This window comes from Athene noctua, chromosome 3 (genome assembly GCF_965140245.1).
Source record: "Athene noctua chromosome 3, bAthNoc1.hap1.1, whole genome shotgun sequence".
In the NCBI taxonomy this organism is placed as follows: domain Eukaryota; kingdom Metazoa; phylum Chordata; class Aves; order Strigiformes; family Strigidae; genus Athene; species Athene noctua.
The window spans coordinates 13,178,570-13,197,328 of NC_134039.1; the positions used below are offsets into that span (position 1 = coordinate 13,178,570).

At 38.0% G+C, this 18,759-nt stretch overlaps 1 protein-coding gene across 3 annotated transcripts in view; it reads right to left on the bottom strand.

Moving 5' to 3' along the window:
- Window positions 1–18,759, bottom strand: part of BRAF (B-Raf proto-oncogene, serine/threonine kinase) — a 90,587-nt gene that overhangs the window by 66,399 nt on the left and 5,429 nt on the right. For all 3 annotated transcript variants that reach the window (XM_074902007.1, XM_074902006.1, XM_074902008.1), the window contains exon 2: window positions 6,393–6,494. In XM_074902007.1, the coding sequence (XP_074758108.1) occupies window positions 6,393–6,494 (102 nt within the window). The remainder of the gene's footprint in view (window positions 1–6,392; window positions 6,495–18,759) is intronic.

An 18,759-nucleotide genomic window follows, 5' to 3' on the forward strand; every position in this document is an offset into this window, starting at 1 on the left:
CTATTGACAATGTAAAAACTGACCTATGAAGTCAACAGAATTTGCAGGATGTTATACAGATGTGCTAACAGAGTTCTGCTGACAAGATGATGACATGGGATTTTCTAAAAAAAAAAATATGCATTTTTGTATTAGGTATCATTTATATATTTGAAATTTGCTTCCTTGCGCTATAACCACGCTATACATTCTAGTAATAACATCTAAGGAAACAAAAAGCAACAAAAAAAATATTTTTTTAAAAAAATTAATCTTGGATACAACCAAGCAGCAAAATGGGGTTTCTCCTTCTCCCTGCCCCCTACCACATCTGGTTAGAAACCCAGTCTAAACTCAGGCAGACCAACTGGTTTTACCATTCTCTGTCCATTCCTCTATCAATTTTAGATAATATCCACACATTGCAAGACTCTTAAAAAGCCTAAACTACAGATTCCTGATCTTTGAAACTGAGACAGTTTCTATTTAAAAGATGTGTGACCTTTTCGACTGTTGATCAAATGCAAATCCCACTAAGTTAAGTGGGAGCTGAAGATAGACTGTAACATACATCAAGATTTCTTCATTTAGTAAGACTCCTAAATCAGTACTTAGTCTAACTTTAGACGCTCCAGTTTTGGTCCAATGTATTTTATCATCATCTGTTAGGAGTCTGGTAAAAATTAACCTGAATTTCCCCAGAGAACCACCACATTTCCCGGTGCCTGTACTCAGAGTTGGTATTCTCCTGGAATCCCACAGTCATTGTGAAACAACCTGAGATTCAGCACTAAGATCCACTTCAGACTGCATCTGCCTGCTGTGGCAATAAGCATACTTTAGATCAGCAAAGAGCTAATCTTCTTTAATTAATTAATTTGACCTCCTGTGCTGATTCTTCAGATATACCGGAATAAGGAATTAATTACTCTCCTGAAATACAATGGCCAAACTCTCAAAAATGGCAACAGCAAGGCCTCTGAATAAAATACATTTAATAGTCCAGGAAAAGAGCAAGTCAGGAAAAAAATAATCACAGTAGTTGGGGACAAATATACCTCTACCCCCATGATTCTCATTTTAAATTGCTTCCAAGAGTAGGAAAGATGATGAATCCTTCAAGACAATACTAGAAAGCTGACTGAGTTTTAAAACTTTTTATACCACTATGGTACTACCTATGAATTTGTATACTGTTTTATTTTGTGTCAAGTCTGAATAAAAGAAGTGGTCAGCTTATTCTCAGACTGTTAAGTAACCTACAGGCCCAGGATGCCATTTCACACCACATGAACAACTATGTACATGCAAATGGACTAATACCGATAAGTTTTCACAGACGAAATGTTCGTAGATAATACTATACACATAACTACAAGGCAAGGGTGCACAATGTATTTTGGAAGTTTAAATAGGTAAGGACTCCCTGAACAGTCATTAAGAGTCTACCAAGGCTAAAAAAACTGATTAAGTCATTTAAGTGTGATTTCTCCTTTCTAAATTTGAGGTGAATGCTTTTGGCCAGTCTGGATGTGTACAACCCTTTACACTTTACAAAAAGAATTTGTTGCCAATGCTTAGTTGAAATGCACAGATCTTTCCCTAACTTAGGCTATCGTTTTCATCCGTACTTTCTTGGTAGAGACAAAAAAAATTAATTTGGATGGCCATTACAGAATAATATGCAACTGCGTATTTTAAACATTTTTGCTTACTGAATTCCAGCTTTTCCCAGTATCATAATATTAGACTTCTTTGCAGTAAAGTTTTCCAATATTTACAATGCTTAGAGAAACACTTAAGAAAAGGGTTTTCCCACAGTGAATCACAAACTGTATTTTGGGAAACAGTACTTCAAGGACAGATATAATGCACTAAGAAATTATGTGGGAAGATAAAAATCATTGATGTTTTCAGCTGCCGTGATACAGAGTGCTTCCAAAAAGTGTGATAAAACCTACCAAGGAGTTCCTGCAGCCTCCTTCCCAGAAGAAAAGAAAAATGTTATCAGGGATATTTCTTCATCTACCAAGTCAAGCAGTCATTTCAAATATTTGACAGTGATTTCCAGGGGTCTATTAGATCTGAGATACATGTTCACACACAGGGGATGGAACGAGTTAAAAACTAGGATTACTTAATAAAAAATTTTAACTACAAGCAATTTTTCAATTTTAATACAGCCACTGCTTACTACATTTATTATTTCTTCCAACAAGAACAAACAGAAAAGTTTTTCTTATAATGATATGAGAGACCATTGATAAAGATTCCTGAAGCTACTACTAATTATAACAATTAGAAGAAAATAATGTGGTTAATGACAAATGTTCTCTTCTTTCTTCTGTTCATTTTGCTTCCTACCCCTGTACCTTGTACACACACTCAGAAGTGTCTGCAGCTTTGGCCTCTTTCCTTGGCCCCTACTTTCCTGCCCTGAGAGGAGAGAGACAAGCTACCCACTGCCCTCCAGCTTCACGCTACATTCTCCACTCCTAAGTAGCTGCAAACCAAGCAGCCAGCCCAGGCCTGCAGGCCTTACTCACTGTGCTCTACAATCACCTTTTCAAGACTGTCACTGATGAGTGATGGATCAAGGCAGGGAGATATCCCTGAGTCCAAGTACCCTCTCTTGCAGGAATAATTAAATATATGCTGAATTCAACATAGCACCTGTCAATCACTTCCTATGTTTCAAGAAATCCATTCCTCTTTCATAGTTAATGAATCCTGAAATGATGGCTGAGACAACTAGCTGTCAGTTTTTAAGGGTTTTTTGATGTAAAGCGCATTGAAGCCCCTAGAATTAAAATACAAGTCTGCCACAAAAATAAAACAAAGCAACATTTGTCTTCTTGCTCTCAGATGAGGACAGAAACAAAAGCTTCTTAGCTTTCATTTTCTTGAGCAACTGTACCCAAGGCATAAATTCCTTTATATTTTTAAATGAGGTGTATGTTTTATCTTCAATGCACAAATAATTTTAACTACCTCCTTTGAATGCTCAATTTTCAGAATTAATTTTCTCGTTCAGTTCTTCATCTTCCCTTTGCACGCTTCTATGCCCCCAACCCCTTCGTTTTCACTTTTAACTGAAATGCAATTTTGTTGCCAGGTTCAACCACAACATTACTTGACAGGTCTACAGAGGCAGCTCCAGCAGAGGCCAGGAGCCAGCACAAGGAGTGCTGTAAGTTCTGTGAATGTAAGCAGTAAATGCATAAGAAATGAAAGATATAAAGATAGACAAGAGTACAAAAGAACCAAACAAAATCCTATTGTACTGAAATTCTACACACCAGAAGATGGATGGATAGCTGTCAAGCTTTTCATAAGTATACAAAAAGAGATGTTTTTGCAGAAAGCATTATAATAACAAACTATATGTTTACAACAGTGAAAGGCAATACTGGTGAAAGCAGAAGTGTTCATTTGCAGGTACTTACCTAGCAATTAGCTTTGGCTAATTCCAACTTTTGCTAAGAGAAACAGACAACATGCTTGCTGATAGCACTCAAGAGATGATCAACAAGCACAATCTACAGAAGTCCACATTTTATGGAAGATGAAAAGAGATCAGAGCAGTGGAAGGAAACAAAGGGAAGGGTGATGTAGTCCAAGTAACATACTAGTAAAATTACCCATACAGGTGCTCGGTAAAAGCAGGGCAATTGCACTTTAGAGCCAGAAAGAAGACTTCAGCAAAACAATCAAAATATACAGTCAGAAAAGGATAGAGAGATTGTAAGTTATGCTACCTTCCTGTTTGAGCACTCTGGAAATAGCATCAAGACCTAGACATAGCTCAGACATGAGAGTCTGGGGGGAAAGAAGGGTCATGCATACAGGTTAGTGATGATGCCCATGTACAGAACTTGAGCAAAAGGCCCCATGTTGCACAGCAGCTCTGTACACGGAGAGTTTGCCATTTCTAAGAGATATCACACAGACAAGTTGTCTGTTGAACCACTTAAGCTACCCACATGTATTCTACATACTCCCCTGCTCTTTTTATTCATATCAAAACTACTGTATTTCTCAGTTCTACATTTCCTAGAAGCAAACGTGTTCTTCCACACTTTATCGCGTTACATTCAAAGGTTTTTACATATAGCTTTGTCCTTTCACATTGCACCCAGGGTTGTTCTGGCCCTTCTTCTGAAAGGTGAAGGAGTACAGAAAGTCAAAACAGTAGCTCTAGCAGTGACAGATTAGATTCAGGTAAATTGCTGCAAAGTAAATTCTGACAATAGAAAGTAACCCCTGATCTTGACCAAGCCAAAAGCAGCCAAAAAGGTGGGAAAGGCAGAGAAAGTATGCACTAGACAACTGCTGCTGGGTTGGAATGAACAGTCAAGGGTAGACAGTAATCTTGCTTCTGACTGTTATCAGGCACTCTGTAATGTATTTCTTCTTTTTCATTCCTTCACACTAGTTGTACCACAGGAAATCTATACTCTAAACAAATGACAGGTTTGCAGCATTTAATCCTCTTCATTTCAATCCACCTGAGGATGATCCAGTCTAAGCTAATGACCATCCAAACAGAAAAGTTCCTCTCCTCTCTCACCCCATTTTCTAGGTTCTTGGCTCACATCTGCAAGCTCTTCCCCTTCCCTAACCTTAACCACAGCTTTGGGGCTCCCTGGACTTCATCCGGAAGTTGTTCAATCTACTAACTGGATGGCAAACTAATCCAACAAAACCAGAAGATTCTCATTCCAGGTTAGTGACTGGAAGTGGTTTAGCTGCTACTAGTACTGCAACGACCTGTACAAAGGAAGCAGAGGAACCACACTGCAAACCCCTGTGAAAATCAAGGCATGTTCATGTCACTGACAATGGGCTCTTCTCACAGGACTCACTGTCTCTTGGGATAATTCAACTGAAAAAGCAAAATCCCAGTCACTTGCACCTTCCTCCCAATGACTTACTGCTTCCTAGCCAGTACCAGCACTACCTGTCACAAGACCCACTTTGTGACCCAGCACAACTCATGGCAGCGGAGTAACATTTCGCTCTGTCTTGCAGGGCTTCTCTACCATGTTGAGGAGCCAGAGTTGCAGTTTTGTCTGTCCATGCAGCACATGGAACCATCAAACTTGCAAATCTACATTAATCTCCATGTTTTGTAGTCACAAACTGTTTCAGACTTACTATACTCTTTACACTATTGTAATAATTTCCTAGCACACATTTACAACTGCATATACCCTCTTCCCTATTAATGAGCTACAGAATAATCAAAAAGCTTCCAGTGTAGGGATCTCAGTTCTAATTCAGATACAAGTAAGTGACAAATAGTTGTAATGAACTAACAATTTCACTACCTGAAATACAGATTAGTCTCATTTTTATTGCAATTTCACACACAACCTAATGAAACCAACATACATGTGGCAATATTAAATCCAGACATATGGAATGAGCCAGTTCATGTGAAAATAGAGGTGTGTTTATATACCACTGAGTGGTTAAAATAGTTATTAGCACTCATTCAATACTCCCATTTCACATTAGCAGTAAGTAAAGCAACTATAGAGGGCCTCATTTGACCTTAACTGTTAAGGACATTATGTCAATATTTGTATAATCAAGCTAGTGCTCTGCTCTGACAGATTAAGATAAAAGCTAGAAGTACCTCAAATAATGAGATCTTTATTTTTAATTACCCTGTGCCTTTAGGCGGCAATTACAATTAAAAAGACTACAAAAGAAATCTGGTTGACCTCCAGTTATTTCAGCACTTGAGAGAATCAAGAAAAGGGCAGGGTTTGGAGCAAGTGATATCCATTCAATTCCTAACAGATATAACTTATGCATGCAGTCCTTTTTTATGCTCTTAATGGTTCTACATCAGTGCAACTTTATGAATCTGGAGTAATTAAAAAGTACAGAAATTTAATTTGTACTTAAGTTTACAAATTCAACACAGCTTGAAAACATTACTCTACCCTACAATTTTATGTATTTCTTGAAGAAGTTCCCTTCTACTAATATAATTTTTTTGACTCTACATGATTATTTTTCAAAGAGAAAAAAAGTCAAGACAACTGCTTTAAAGGCAATGTTAATCTTATGTTTTCATGGGTGTGTGTATATATTTGCTTTTAATAAGAGAGAATGCCTTTTTCTATTATACACACACAATCTCCTCTGTCTCCACACCTTAGAAGGATGCTTTACATTTCAATTGCACCAGCATAACTACTAGACCATGTCACTAATCTTCCCCTACTGATGTGTATCAGGAATCTCACACAGTTCCCTTCTATCTTCAGGGAAAAGAGTTAAGTTTCTAATACACAGGAACAGTCTCTTTTACAACAGGTATTCTCAGTGGTAAGATGCTTCTTGTAAGATTAAACTAACAAACCATTAATCAAACCACATTCATTTGAATGTAAACTTACCTCTAAATATATTGACGGAGGGTTATGCTCTCCTCCAAATTTGTCTAGCAGTGCCTCTATATGTTCTTGTGTTAATTTAATCATCTGTTTGATATTCCACACCTGAAACAGAAAATTAAAAATTCTTAGAATCAAAAGGAGCCTAGAGATTCTGTCCTACACAAAAAAAATTACATTTTCTTGATATTTAATAACAGAAGTCCACAATAAAAGTATTTTAATTATCAGTACAAGAGTGCACAAAGCTATCCTGTTCATCCACTGACAGCAATACAGAGCTTGCTTCTGAGACGAACAGAGAAAAATTAAATTTGGTTTTAAAATTCAGGAACCACTGAATAAACAAGAACAGTTTATTTTTCATGTTTATCAAAATCATATTAAGTATTTTCCTTGCAAGACTTTGCAACCCTATTTCCACAGTACTACAAATTTTAGCAAAGTTCTATCAAATCTTAAGCAATCTGCATGAACAACATTCACAAAATTGACACATAGTGTTCTATTTGCATGGGAACAAGATGTCTTGGTCTTAAAGATCACCTTCTATACCCTGACTTCTATACTCACCCTGCAAGTTTTCTTACAGACCTTGGACATAATCTGAAAATGACATTTACCTCTAGTGCACAGAGAAGACTTAGGGCACCATACCATGAAACAATTCAGTTTGTCACTCATTCTTCACAACATCTTGAAAGAGTTAATTTTAGGAGTTGGAAACCACTATAGGTGAACAGTATTATGAACCCTAATTTATACCTAAAGATAGTGAAGCATAAACCCAAACACTTGAAGCAATAACACTACACTGATCGGTTGTACTGAAGTAGTTTGTTAAAAGTCAGAAATTTACAGCAGGGAAGACAGAAGAGAGAAGAATCTCTTCTTCACAGGTGAGTTATTCAGATTATTTATCAGGAAAAAATATTAGGTCAGTTATCAGACCCAGGATGGAATAAATTAGGGTAATATAAACAGTGCTTCTTCCAAAGGGATTTTAAAGATTCCTGTTAGCTTTTTCAGTTTAACACTTTTCTGCTTCACAGATTATAATATATACAGCCTCATGACCGGGTCTGGATTTACAAATTGTGATGATCTACCTCTTTGAAAAGAAGATGCCAATAACTTCATATTCTAAAATAGTCACCAATGAGATCCAATTCAAGTTGGATCAAAACAAATTTTACTACATAACTTGCAATGTCCATAAAAAAACCCCACTCTAAAATACAGAACTCACATTTTGCACATCACCTTATTTACTCCTTCTATTCTAGACATCAGTTATTTGTCAGCAATTTCCTAAAGTAAACTAATAATTGATTCACTTCTAGCCCAAGTTTTAGAACAGATACCAAAACAAAGATTTAATAAAAAGCTACAAATAAAAATAGTTTGCTCAGGAATAAGCAACCCAAGCTATAAGGAGTGAGGGGAGTTGGGGGGACACCAGACAAAAAGTGTGCTATTCAAGTATTCCATATGTAAATTCCCTCAAGACAACTGTGGAAGTCAGCTTGCTTCTCAACTTGCAATCAATTTACCATGTTGAAGCTACGGCTGCCAAGCAGCAGCAAAGAGAAGGATTTCTCTATTTTGTTAGTTTTTCCCAAGATGGTGAGGGCTAATTGTATGCTTGGTGAAAAGAACAAGTTTGAAACAAAACTATTTCAATTAACCTGTTCAATGTAAGAGTTTAGCTACTATGTAACTGGTAACATGCTGTTAACCTGGGTGTGCATACTGAAAATACCTGGCAAACTATGGAATCATCTCAGGATTACCTTCAGAAACTGGTTTCATTAGTACTTAGCAGAACTTACATTATTTGGCTATCCTGCAGTTTTTCCCACCAAAAGTTTTCTTCAACATGTACTGTACCACAACCAATATTGACAAATTATTGTCCCTGACAATGGGAAATGCAGGAAGGTGCTTCACTGACAAAATAACCCAGAATTGCAGAAGGGTGGAGTTTGGAAGGGACCTCTGGAGGTCATCTGGTCCAACCCCTCTGCTCAAGCAGGTTGCCCAGGATCATGTCCAGATGGCTTCTGAATACTTCCAAGGATAGAGACTCCACAGCCTACCTGGGCAACCTCTGCCAGCACTCAATCACCCTCACAGTAAAAAGGTGTTTCCAGATGTTCAGAAGGAACCTCCTGTGTTTCAGTTTGTGCCCACTGCCTCTGGTCCTGTCACTGGACATCACTGAAAAGAGCCTGGCTTCATCCTCCTTTCACCAACAATCTTTGTGACCCTTCACTGGACTCTCTCCAGTATAGTCATGTCTCTCTTGTGCTTGGAAGGAGAAAAATCAATCAAAAGGCTCAAGAATAAGGACAGGGAGGGGGTTGCTCAGCCACTACAGTCAGAGGCAAAAGACAGACTGGTTAGGGGAAGAAAAAAAAAATAATAAAAAGGCATCACTTGAATTCAAAACACTAACAACAACAACACTTAAACAGAATGGGACAGTGAGGGGTATTACCATACCTTTAAAATGCCTCCCCACACCCCTCCCTTCTTCCCAGGCTCAGTTTTGTTCCTGATATATATACCTCCTCCCCCCACAGGCACAGGGGCACAGGAGGGGGGGTGCAGTCAGTCTGCCACTTCTTCCTGCAAGGGAGCTGCATTCTTCCCCCTGCTCCACGTGGCGTCCCTCTCACGGCAGACAGTCCTCCACAGACCTCCTCTGCCCTGAGTCCTCCCCATGGGGTGCATTCTTCTCGAGATGCTCTGGTGTATTGCAGTCCTCCCAGCACTGAACTACCACAGTGGGGGCTTCCTCCCTCGGTCCTGGGCGTCCTCTACAGGCGAACCTCTGCTCCTCCAGTGACCTCCATGGGCGATGGGGTCAGCCCTGCCACCTCACCCTGTGGTCCAGGGGGGCTCTCTGCTCCCCCCCTTCCTCCTCCTTCCTTCCACTGACCTCAGTGTTTGCAGAGGTGTTCTCCTAGTAACTCGTCCTCCAAGTCCCCATCCTCTCTCAGGTTTCCTTTCTGAAATACGTTGTCAAAGAGTCATGGCTACCGTCGCTAATTGGTTTGGCCTTGGCCAGATGACTCAGAGCCGGGGGAGCTTTCAAGAAGCTTCTCACAGGGGCCACTGCTGTAGCCCCCTCCCCCGCTACCAAAAACCCCACCACTCCCTGTCAGGTGAGTTTCCACGTACTTGTTTGGAAAATTTATAATTAATAACTTCCTTGATCATATGTTTTCTATTTTGTGTCCGTAATCACTTCCCTCTTCTCTTACAGTAAAGATACAGAATAATCAATACAACTGAGGAACAGCAATATGCACAGCAGAAGCATGTTATTCAGGAGATGTTAGCGAGAGAATCGAACATCTAACACGGGCAGAAATCTTCCTGCTAAGTTAATATCATGACAAGAGCAAAAACTGAGTGACTAATAAAGAAAATAAAAAACCCCAAACTTTACTGCCTGCCAGCTGCCAGGCTATGACAAAAATGTCTTCACCTGAAGATGCTGAAGTTAAAGCCTAATGGAAGACAACATTGATCAGAGGAGCTGAAAACAGTGCCCTGAATTACCTACTATACATCTGTGCACTAAACCAAGGGCCTTTCCACCAGTGAATCTTGCAGGCAAACTTAATATGGATTTCTATCATCTTTGAAAGGCTAGTCACACAGTTAAAAGTACACTGAAGGCAGAAGGAAATTTATCAAAGCCAACCATAGCAACAAATCATTACTTGTTGCTCACAGAAATGGAAAACCTATTTTGTGTGCCATATTCATCAAAAGTCTTCCGACAAGCTGAAAAAACTTTCACAAATCTAGTATTGACTAGCATATTCTATCCCTAATCAAGTACTCACAAGAACACATATGCCATGGCAAATTTCCAAGATTCACAATTTCCCTTTAAGTGGCAACTTCTACTTATTTTTACTTATAAAAAACTTACATTCTGGCTTCCCATATCAGTGAAAATGCTTAGACACAGTTTATTGTGATCCAGAGCCACCCTTAACTAGCTAGCTCCTTGAGAATCAAGCCCTGTGAATCCTACTATGCAGGATCTTTGACTACTTCAGTTCAACTCAATGAACTCAAGCCTTTTCCTAACCGGAATCTGGAACTGGTGCTCTGTGCAAGTAACTCATGTGACTCAAAAATGTCTGCTTCTGCACACCACAGTACCCACAGCTTCTGCCTTACAAAAAATACACCGTACCTGTTGCACAGCAAGAAGAGCCAGCAACTTCAGCCCTTCTTTGTCTCCTTACAGACTTGCTTGGTCAGATAACACAGCTAAATTTGAATCATGTGGACCAAGCCCAGCCTTACAGATTTTGAGCCAAGTTATATCCCCATCATCTCTGTAGAACCTGACACACTAAGTTCTTCAGAAATAGATCTCTTGAGTTCAGTAGCACTCACAGATACACAAGTTACTTTCAACTGTCAAAAAACCCCCTTTAGAGTGTACAAAAATTGCCTAGCATTTTAGGAAGTGCCTTTTCCTTGTAAGAACATACGTTCCAGGACAGCAGCAAAGGACTAGCTAACAACAGAGGCAGCAAAAACATGAAATACAGAATCCTTTTAACAATCAGTTCTGAACCAAAGAGCTTGTTTGCAGACAACAGAATTAAACCAAGTTTTTCAAGTTAAATGTGTACATACTAATACCATTTCTTCCTTGAGATCACACAGTAATCCCTTTATCCACACTTTATTCACACTTTCTCTAGAAATAAAACTGCAGAAGCCTGCTAGTTATTAAGAAAGAACAGATTATTTTTTGTTACCCTTATGAGCACTCTACTGCACTTATGAAACTCCACACCTGTAAGAAACTGTAAAATTACAACTGCCAAATATCTTGCAGAAATACAAAAATTGATGCTGGCCTAAAAGACAGTTGCTAGAAATCTTAATATATTCTGAAACGAATCTATAATGCACCTAGTACTGTCCACATACAAGCCCAGTACCTTCCCACAGGAAGCAGCATGGTTATTTGAGACACACCATTTCAATGTAGTTCCACAAAAAAGGAATGAATCCTTTACAGCTTGGATAACCTTATCACTTTTCCAAAAAAAGCCTCAGATAAATTTTTCTGTCTTATCTTGTAGCATTAGGTTAAGTTTATTCTCTATCACAAGAGATTAGATTTGATTCTCCTTTTAGTGCTGCACAAGGAAGCTGACGCAGGCTAACATGGACACAGGCAGCCAGAAGACTGGAAATATTCCAGATATACTGGAATATATCAACTTGTATCGGCCTATTGTGGATAATTGTGCATTAATTTTGCAAATAGGCACTCCTGCGCAATGTAATAAAGATGACCTATTTCAAGACAGAGGCAAATCAGATATAGTAGGATCCTAAATCTATTCTATTCAAGGAAGACTGTGGCTCCACAAATGCGAGGCTATAAGTGATAAATTTATTTTCACATCTTTTGCTGCTTGTCAGAATACACAGTGACTGAGACAGCACAAAGAAAACTATCTTTTATACTTTTTGCACCTGGCATCAGTACTCAAATCTTGCAGCACACCCCAACTGTAAGATGTATGATTCACATTTGGTAAAAGAAACCTGAGAGTTCAAATCTATTCTGTAAAGAAAAAAAGCAGCCATTATTTGTCCAGGCACAGAATGTCCTGCATTTGGTTTATCACACTTAGCGATGATGGAGAAAGCTTTCATAGAACCAAGTAATTTAAAAAAAAAAAATTAAGCATTTTATTTGGAAACTGTTTTATAGAGAGGACAAAATCATCAATACCTATCCAATACTATTCTAATCAGCCCCTTCAAGCTTCTTTCTTACACAATCAATTCAATTGTTTGGTCCACTGAGCTAGGATAGGATCCGCTTTGTCAGAAAATGCTTTAGAAAGCTGTCATGTATGAGATTGTTCTCAACTGGATTAATGTCTTAAATAACTTGAAAGTGAAACGTTGAAGTGAGAGAAAGGCACCACGACATACAAATGTGGTTAATAACACCCCACCTCAGCATTCGCAGGTCAAGACACAGAGTCTGCATTTTCCAGTTTCTGTGTTGAAAATCGTTACCTCTTCCTCACATTTTGTTATCTTTTCTTGAGACATTTCCCATGCTCATCAACCTTGAATGCTGCCAGTCCTTGTCTTGCCTCTTAAAACGTTCGCTTTTATTTTTTTGCAGTTATCTGCTAGAATACACACATAAGTGTTACAGAAGGGCAGTCCCTTCCCTCTTCCTATACTTCAGGCTCTAGCTCTTCACCTCTCAGTGGAAGCTTCTCTCAACATTTTTCCCACTCTTTGCTTGCTCTTCATGCTTAGCACATTTTCAACAGTGTAGTTAAACTTTTTATTAAACAAGTATGAAAAAAACTAACATCTGAAAAACTTTACTGAATTGAAAACCAGTGTGCAATGGGTTTCACATGAGAGTTTAAAGAAGTGACATGAACGTCAGCATTTTTTATTAATGTTGGTGAATCATTTTTATTGCAGTTCCTTTACAATGTCTGAGATATGAACTTTGACAGTGTATTTTCATTGTTGGCTAGCTAGACAGTTCAGAATGAGTCCAGTAAAATTCACAGGGAATAGTAACTAAGTTACAGACAACAATATCTACAGAAGTTACTGTAGGCAAACAGGAAAAGAATCCTGTCTCTTTTTCCACAAAACTCTGTGAACATATCTTTCTAGACTGATGAAGAATGGCCTTGGTGAAGATGTGTAATGGTATGTTCAAGAAGGAAAATCCTGAAGAAGAGGTACAACATTTTTTGTACCATCCTGTCTGATGACTAGGATCATAACTAGGTCAGCTAATACAGTAATGTGATCAGCAGGCATCTACTGTAAGCATAGCAGTTCATAAAATATTAAAAAGGCTTCAAGATGAAAACTATTTTCCATTTAACAGGTAATATATTTTTAGGAAGGAAAGGCCAATTCTTAACCCCTAATCAGTAATGCAGGTTTTCAACTGTGTCTGTTGCAACACTCTTCCTGTTAAGCAAAAAAAACCCCACCAAAACCAAACACCAAACAATTCCTCCTCTACTCCAAAAAACTAAGAAATATCTGATCAAGTTAACACTCAAGTATCAGAATATCATCTCTGAGGAGCTAGTGGCAGAAAATATACTTTAAAAATAAGTGGAAGGCTAACTCTGTGATTCTAAGACACACACATTCAATAAAGACTTGCTTTCTTTACCATAGGACTTGCACCACACAAAATCCTGGCGTTACTAACAGTTTTCACTTACTTTCTTGCACCTCTCATTTATTTGCAAACCATCAGTTGCAACAGAGTAATCTATGCCTTTTCGTTTGTTTAATTCTAAAGGCAAATTGAATTGCTCATCATTCAGCTCTACCCAATGCAGAATAAATAGCCTTTCAGTCTGGCAGACTTTTGCCACTTAGGTTGCATCCTCTCTAACAGAAGGAATTCAGACTTCAAATGTTCCTTACTTCTTATAAGTGTTTAAAAATATTTTTTTAAATACAATGCTAAATTGTAAAGGATAAAGCTCAATAAAGTCTATCCTTGTAACATAACCGAGAAGTTTCTCTATAAGAACAGAGTCACCAAGAACCTTAGGCAGCATCTGCTCTGTGGTTTACACCAACTGAGAAAGTGGGTGCAATCATTGTATTGTCCTTAGCTATTTATCCCTGCTCCCTTCCTTACTTTTTCTAGAACCATTTCAGTATGCTAAATAAGCAGAAAACTGTTCTCTTTGTCAAGGTTAGTTTTTTGCCAGTCTAATGTGCTGAAACAGCTTGGCGAAAGACCCAGTGACCACCTGAGCTGGTTCAAAAAGTCACCTTTCCTCTCTGCAGCCCAGTTAGATGGATTCAGACTACTACAAAGCAGCAGCCTTCCTGTTTAATTCTCTTTCATTCCCCAACTTTCCATCACCTGCCATCTTTACTGCTTGCTGCTGAGTAGAATTTCCCTCCGAGCACTATAAAAAGTAAAGTTAACAACTGTTTTCTACCATAGTAGAACAGCAGTGTGAAAAATAAGAGGTGTCTGTATCTTTCATTTAAATCATTAACCACCAGTTGCACGGCTTGCTTTGATCTAACTAAATCTTTAATTCCACATTCCTCAAGGCTTTTGTGTTGCATTATTACTAGTCTCTTTTATTCACTTTAGTACTAACTCAGTAGTCATGAGGATCATGCACAGATCAAGTTCTCGTACAATTCACTATTTGTATTTATGAATTTAACAACTTCTCCCTCTGTCACAGTTTTAAAAAAGAGAAAACACACCCTATCCTTATTTAAGAATGCAATTTTTCTTTAGAGAGGTAACTAACAGACTCTCAATGTGTTAAAAACATACAGCAATGACATTTTTAAAAATACTATAATGCATACACCAGTCTATTTCTCTGCATACCTTAAGTCGAAGACAAGTCATATTTGTGATGGAAAGCAAGCAGCCAACCAGCTAATTACAATAATTGCCTATAAGAAGCAAACACTAGTTGAGCAGAGCTCTTACACAGCTTGGATCACATTAATTAAAATGACAAAACAAACTGAACTACAAAACTTACTCTGCTCTCTCCTTGCCAGAGCACACAATTAATTAGATTGTCCAGAAAAGATAATCAGCAGCTATTTAAAAGTTCATGTAATCAATCCATAAAATAATTTCTTATACACTTTGCAATATTCCACAACTAAACTATTTACACTGCACATGAGGTTTCTACCAACTAGTTTGAAAATGGACTAACAGTTACAGCTGTCTTACAAGTATTTCTGAACAAACAGAATGTATTTATATCTGTGGTGCAATAAAGTAACTAAGGTATCCTATTTTTATCACAATAGGTCTCATGACCCAAACCAGAGCAGGTGTACTTGGTTTTTTTCTTTTGTAAAACATGAGCAATTTTCTCCTGATCACAGAAACCACATTCTCCTAAATAGCACTGCATTCTATGTTCTACTCAGCAGACCATGCTGCCTTAGTAACCCCAGTACCAACATGAAAAATGAAATCATTTAAGAGGCAGAACTGGCACCTTGCCACTCATCACAGAGTTAGGCGAATTAAAAAAAAAGAAAATATCCAAACCAAAATACAACAGCTACCATAGAAGGAACCGTCTAGTTTAGAAACAACCATCTAGTTTATAAAAATTCAAAACAAAACCTGCTGAACAAGGTATTTTCATTTGACTCAACCAAACTTTAGCTGATCAAACTGGAGAACTATTTAGTACATAAAACCTGCTGCTAGGCTTATAACCTGTAACTACGGAATTGACTGGAAAAAGCTACATCAATTTTCAATGAGGTATAAGCTTAAAAATGTGACAAGAGACTTTATTAGCACTTACAAATTGTATTCGAGCAAAATTATGAGAATGCTTACAGAAACCCTTTCTGAAAGCTACCTCAGATGATGCTGAAGACTCACATTTAAATCTATATTACTTACAACTAACTAGAGTGTTCAAACTATTAAGATTTAATGAATAAATTTACAAAACCGGTTCAAAGGTTGAGGCACCAGCATACAACCATCCAGTTTCAAACACCCAGATACTATCAACTCAAAGTTATAATGATGTATTTTATTTCACGTTGATTTTACAGTGCTTTTCAAACACCATTAGTGAGTAACTAGTACTAGAGGGATAAAAAAACTAGACATGCTACTCAGACTTCAGAAATGCCTACCCTCAAAACAATCCCTTTGTCTGAAAAATAAAACCCAAACCAAAACAACCAACACAACACTGTAATTGCATTTGAGATTTACTACTTATCAGTGCATTTAACAACCTGACTAATGACTATACTTTTTAAGGGGCCTCACTACGTAACAGATGAAGATATTTGAGCTGGCGTACCCTTTTAGTGGTCAAAAAACCTCCTAGCCACTTAGTTATGCAACACATTTTTAAACAGTAAGTACATTTTTTTCATTAACAACCTTACTTGCTTGCCTCATAGAAGAAAGGTTTTAAAGAAAGTGGATACCTTTCATGTAGAAATTGAATTGCATCTTTATACTAAATCTTGTGCAGGTATATTGGGAGAATCCACAAAAATATTTCAGTTGATCAAAACCTTAGAAAAACAAAAGCTTCCTTCAGTGCCAAAACACATTCCTATGATCTCCTGAATTCAATATCAATAGTGTGGAGAACTCATTTGATACCAAGCACTATACCTGCACTACACAAGTAGCTCCATTTTGAAAAGAGCACACGTTCTGTTTTCTGATCTTTAATGCTCACATTGGTTGGGGAGTGTCCAGGTGGGCTGAAAGCTGGCAGCACTGTCCCCTGATAACTCCTGCTTGAACTGACAGCACCTCTGGACAATGGAAATAGTTAAAAATTAAACCTTTGCTGTCTCACCCTTTTTTGCTAGGGTCCACATTCATAAAATATTATCAGAAACAGAATAAAGAACTGCACTGCTCCTTGTTCTTCAAAACACACAAATGCTAAAAAGGTGGAGTAACAAGCCAAATACTTGCAAAAAGCATTTTAAACGGGGGGGAAAAAAAAAAGGCATGTAATTCTGCATCAAGCAGCCTTGTTTGACTTTAGCACTGGCCACAGAAAAGGAAATCAGTTGCATAAATACGTATTTCATCATTTCAGAAAGAAGCTGTGCGCAGAAGGGAAGATGAGGAGGATTTCACTGCACGCCCAAAAAACTCAAGAGCAACTGGAATGAAAAAAGCTGAAGCAAAGAAAAACGTACGTTGCATACTAACTTCTGTATCATGCACTAGCTATGGGAAAGTAGCTGTGCTCACACACACAGATGTGTGAACAGTTGAAAATTATGAAAGCCACAGCTGAAAATGACAAAAACCATCTCACACCTCAAAAACCTAAATACTGTACCTAGAACTCAGAAGTGGTCAAAGCTGTTGGAAAAGTATACTTACTATACAAGAAGCTCATAGAGGACTTCACGTCCCTGGCATACTGGCAAACTATGGCACGTAATCATATTTCTGTGAAAAGTACGCTCAGAAGCAATCCAGAGAGACCAAGCAGGATTGTTATAACCTAGCACAGGAAGCTCAAGATCATAAAGACCCAATGTGTCAGGATCTAAATCTGGCAAGTCCAGCTAGAGAAGCCTCAGCTGAACAAGACTTCTCATTCAAATATAAAAAAAAATGAAGACCAGTGCAGTTTCATGAGACAAAGATGATCTTTAAAAAAATAGAGGTGAGGGGGAAACCTCACTGTACTACCACTACTCCCCCTAACCACATTCATTGTGTCTCCTACCTTGCAAGAATTTTGGAGCTCACTGGATGCCACGTTGAGGAGATTCAGTTCACTAAGCCTGCAGAAAACTAACCTAGCAACAGTGATGCCAACTTTCTTCAGTGTTAGTGAGTTGAATCAACTTAGGAAAGTATGACGTAGGTCCTAAATTGGCACAAGGGAGTAGATCTGGCTGAGTGGACCAACACAGGCCCAGGGAACAGCAAAACCCCCACCCCAGGGTGGCAGAGCACCATTTGATTGCCTTCACTGTAACCATAGTGATAGGGAGCGGAATCAACTGTTATGGACTATGGTTATGACAGAGCATTTCTACTATATTGTGCATTACACTGTAAGCGGTTCAAACTGAAAATAAAACTTGCATAAAAATTACACTTGGCCAAAAAGTGTCTCCAAATAAACTTTAGCTTCTCTAGAAGGCTGGATTTGAAGAGATTCAGCAATTTCATGATCATCTGAAACTTCCTCCTTTCCCTTGCAAGTACAAATAAAATTATACTTCCTTCTAATTGAAAATCCCTCCAAACTCTTTCATGCAGTCTAATTTTCTATGGCTACAAAAAATAATAAAACTGAACTATAGATTTGTTACAAAAGAACCAAAGTGGAATATGAGTTTTAAGGAAATTAGGAAATTTTTTCAGTTTCTTTTTTTTAAATATCTACCATCAAAAGACTTTGCCATTAGAAAAACAAATCTCATTTCGTCTACAGTATTTTTAACTACATGCAACAAAAGAACTGCCTTTCCTGGCTAAACAAGTGTCAAGAAGGATGTTATTAGAACAGCTTTAAAAATAAGATGTCTTTGGGTTTAACAACTACAACAAAATGCAAATGGCAATAGCATTAGTGGCTTAAGCAATAACATAAATCAACAAAAAACTCAGAACCAAACATATTGTATCCAGTTTGTGGAAAAGCAGAGAGACAAGAAACAAGCCTCATGAGACATCAAACCTTTCAGAGGTAGCTACTACTCTAAGTAAGCTTTGTGTAATCAAACAAGCTACCACAGCACAGAGCTGTTAATCCTATTGCCTTTTGGGAAAAACACTGTAAGCAGA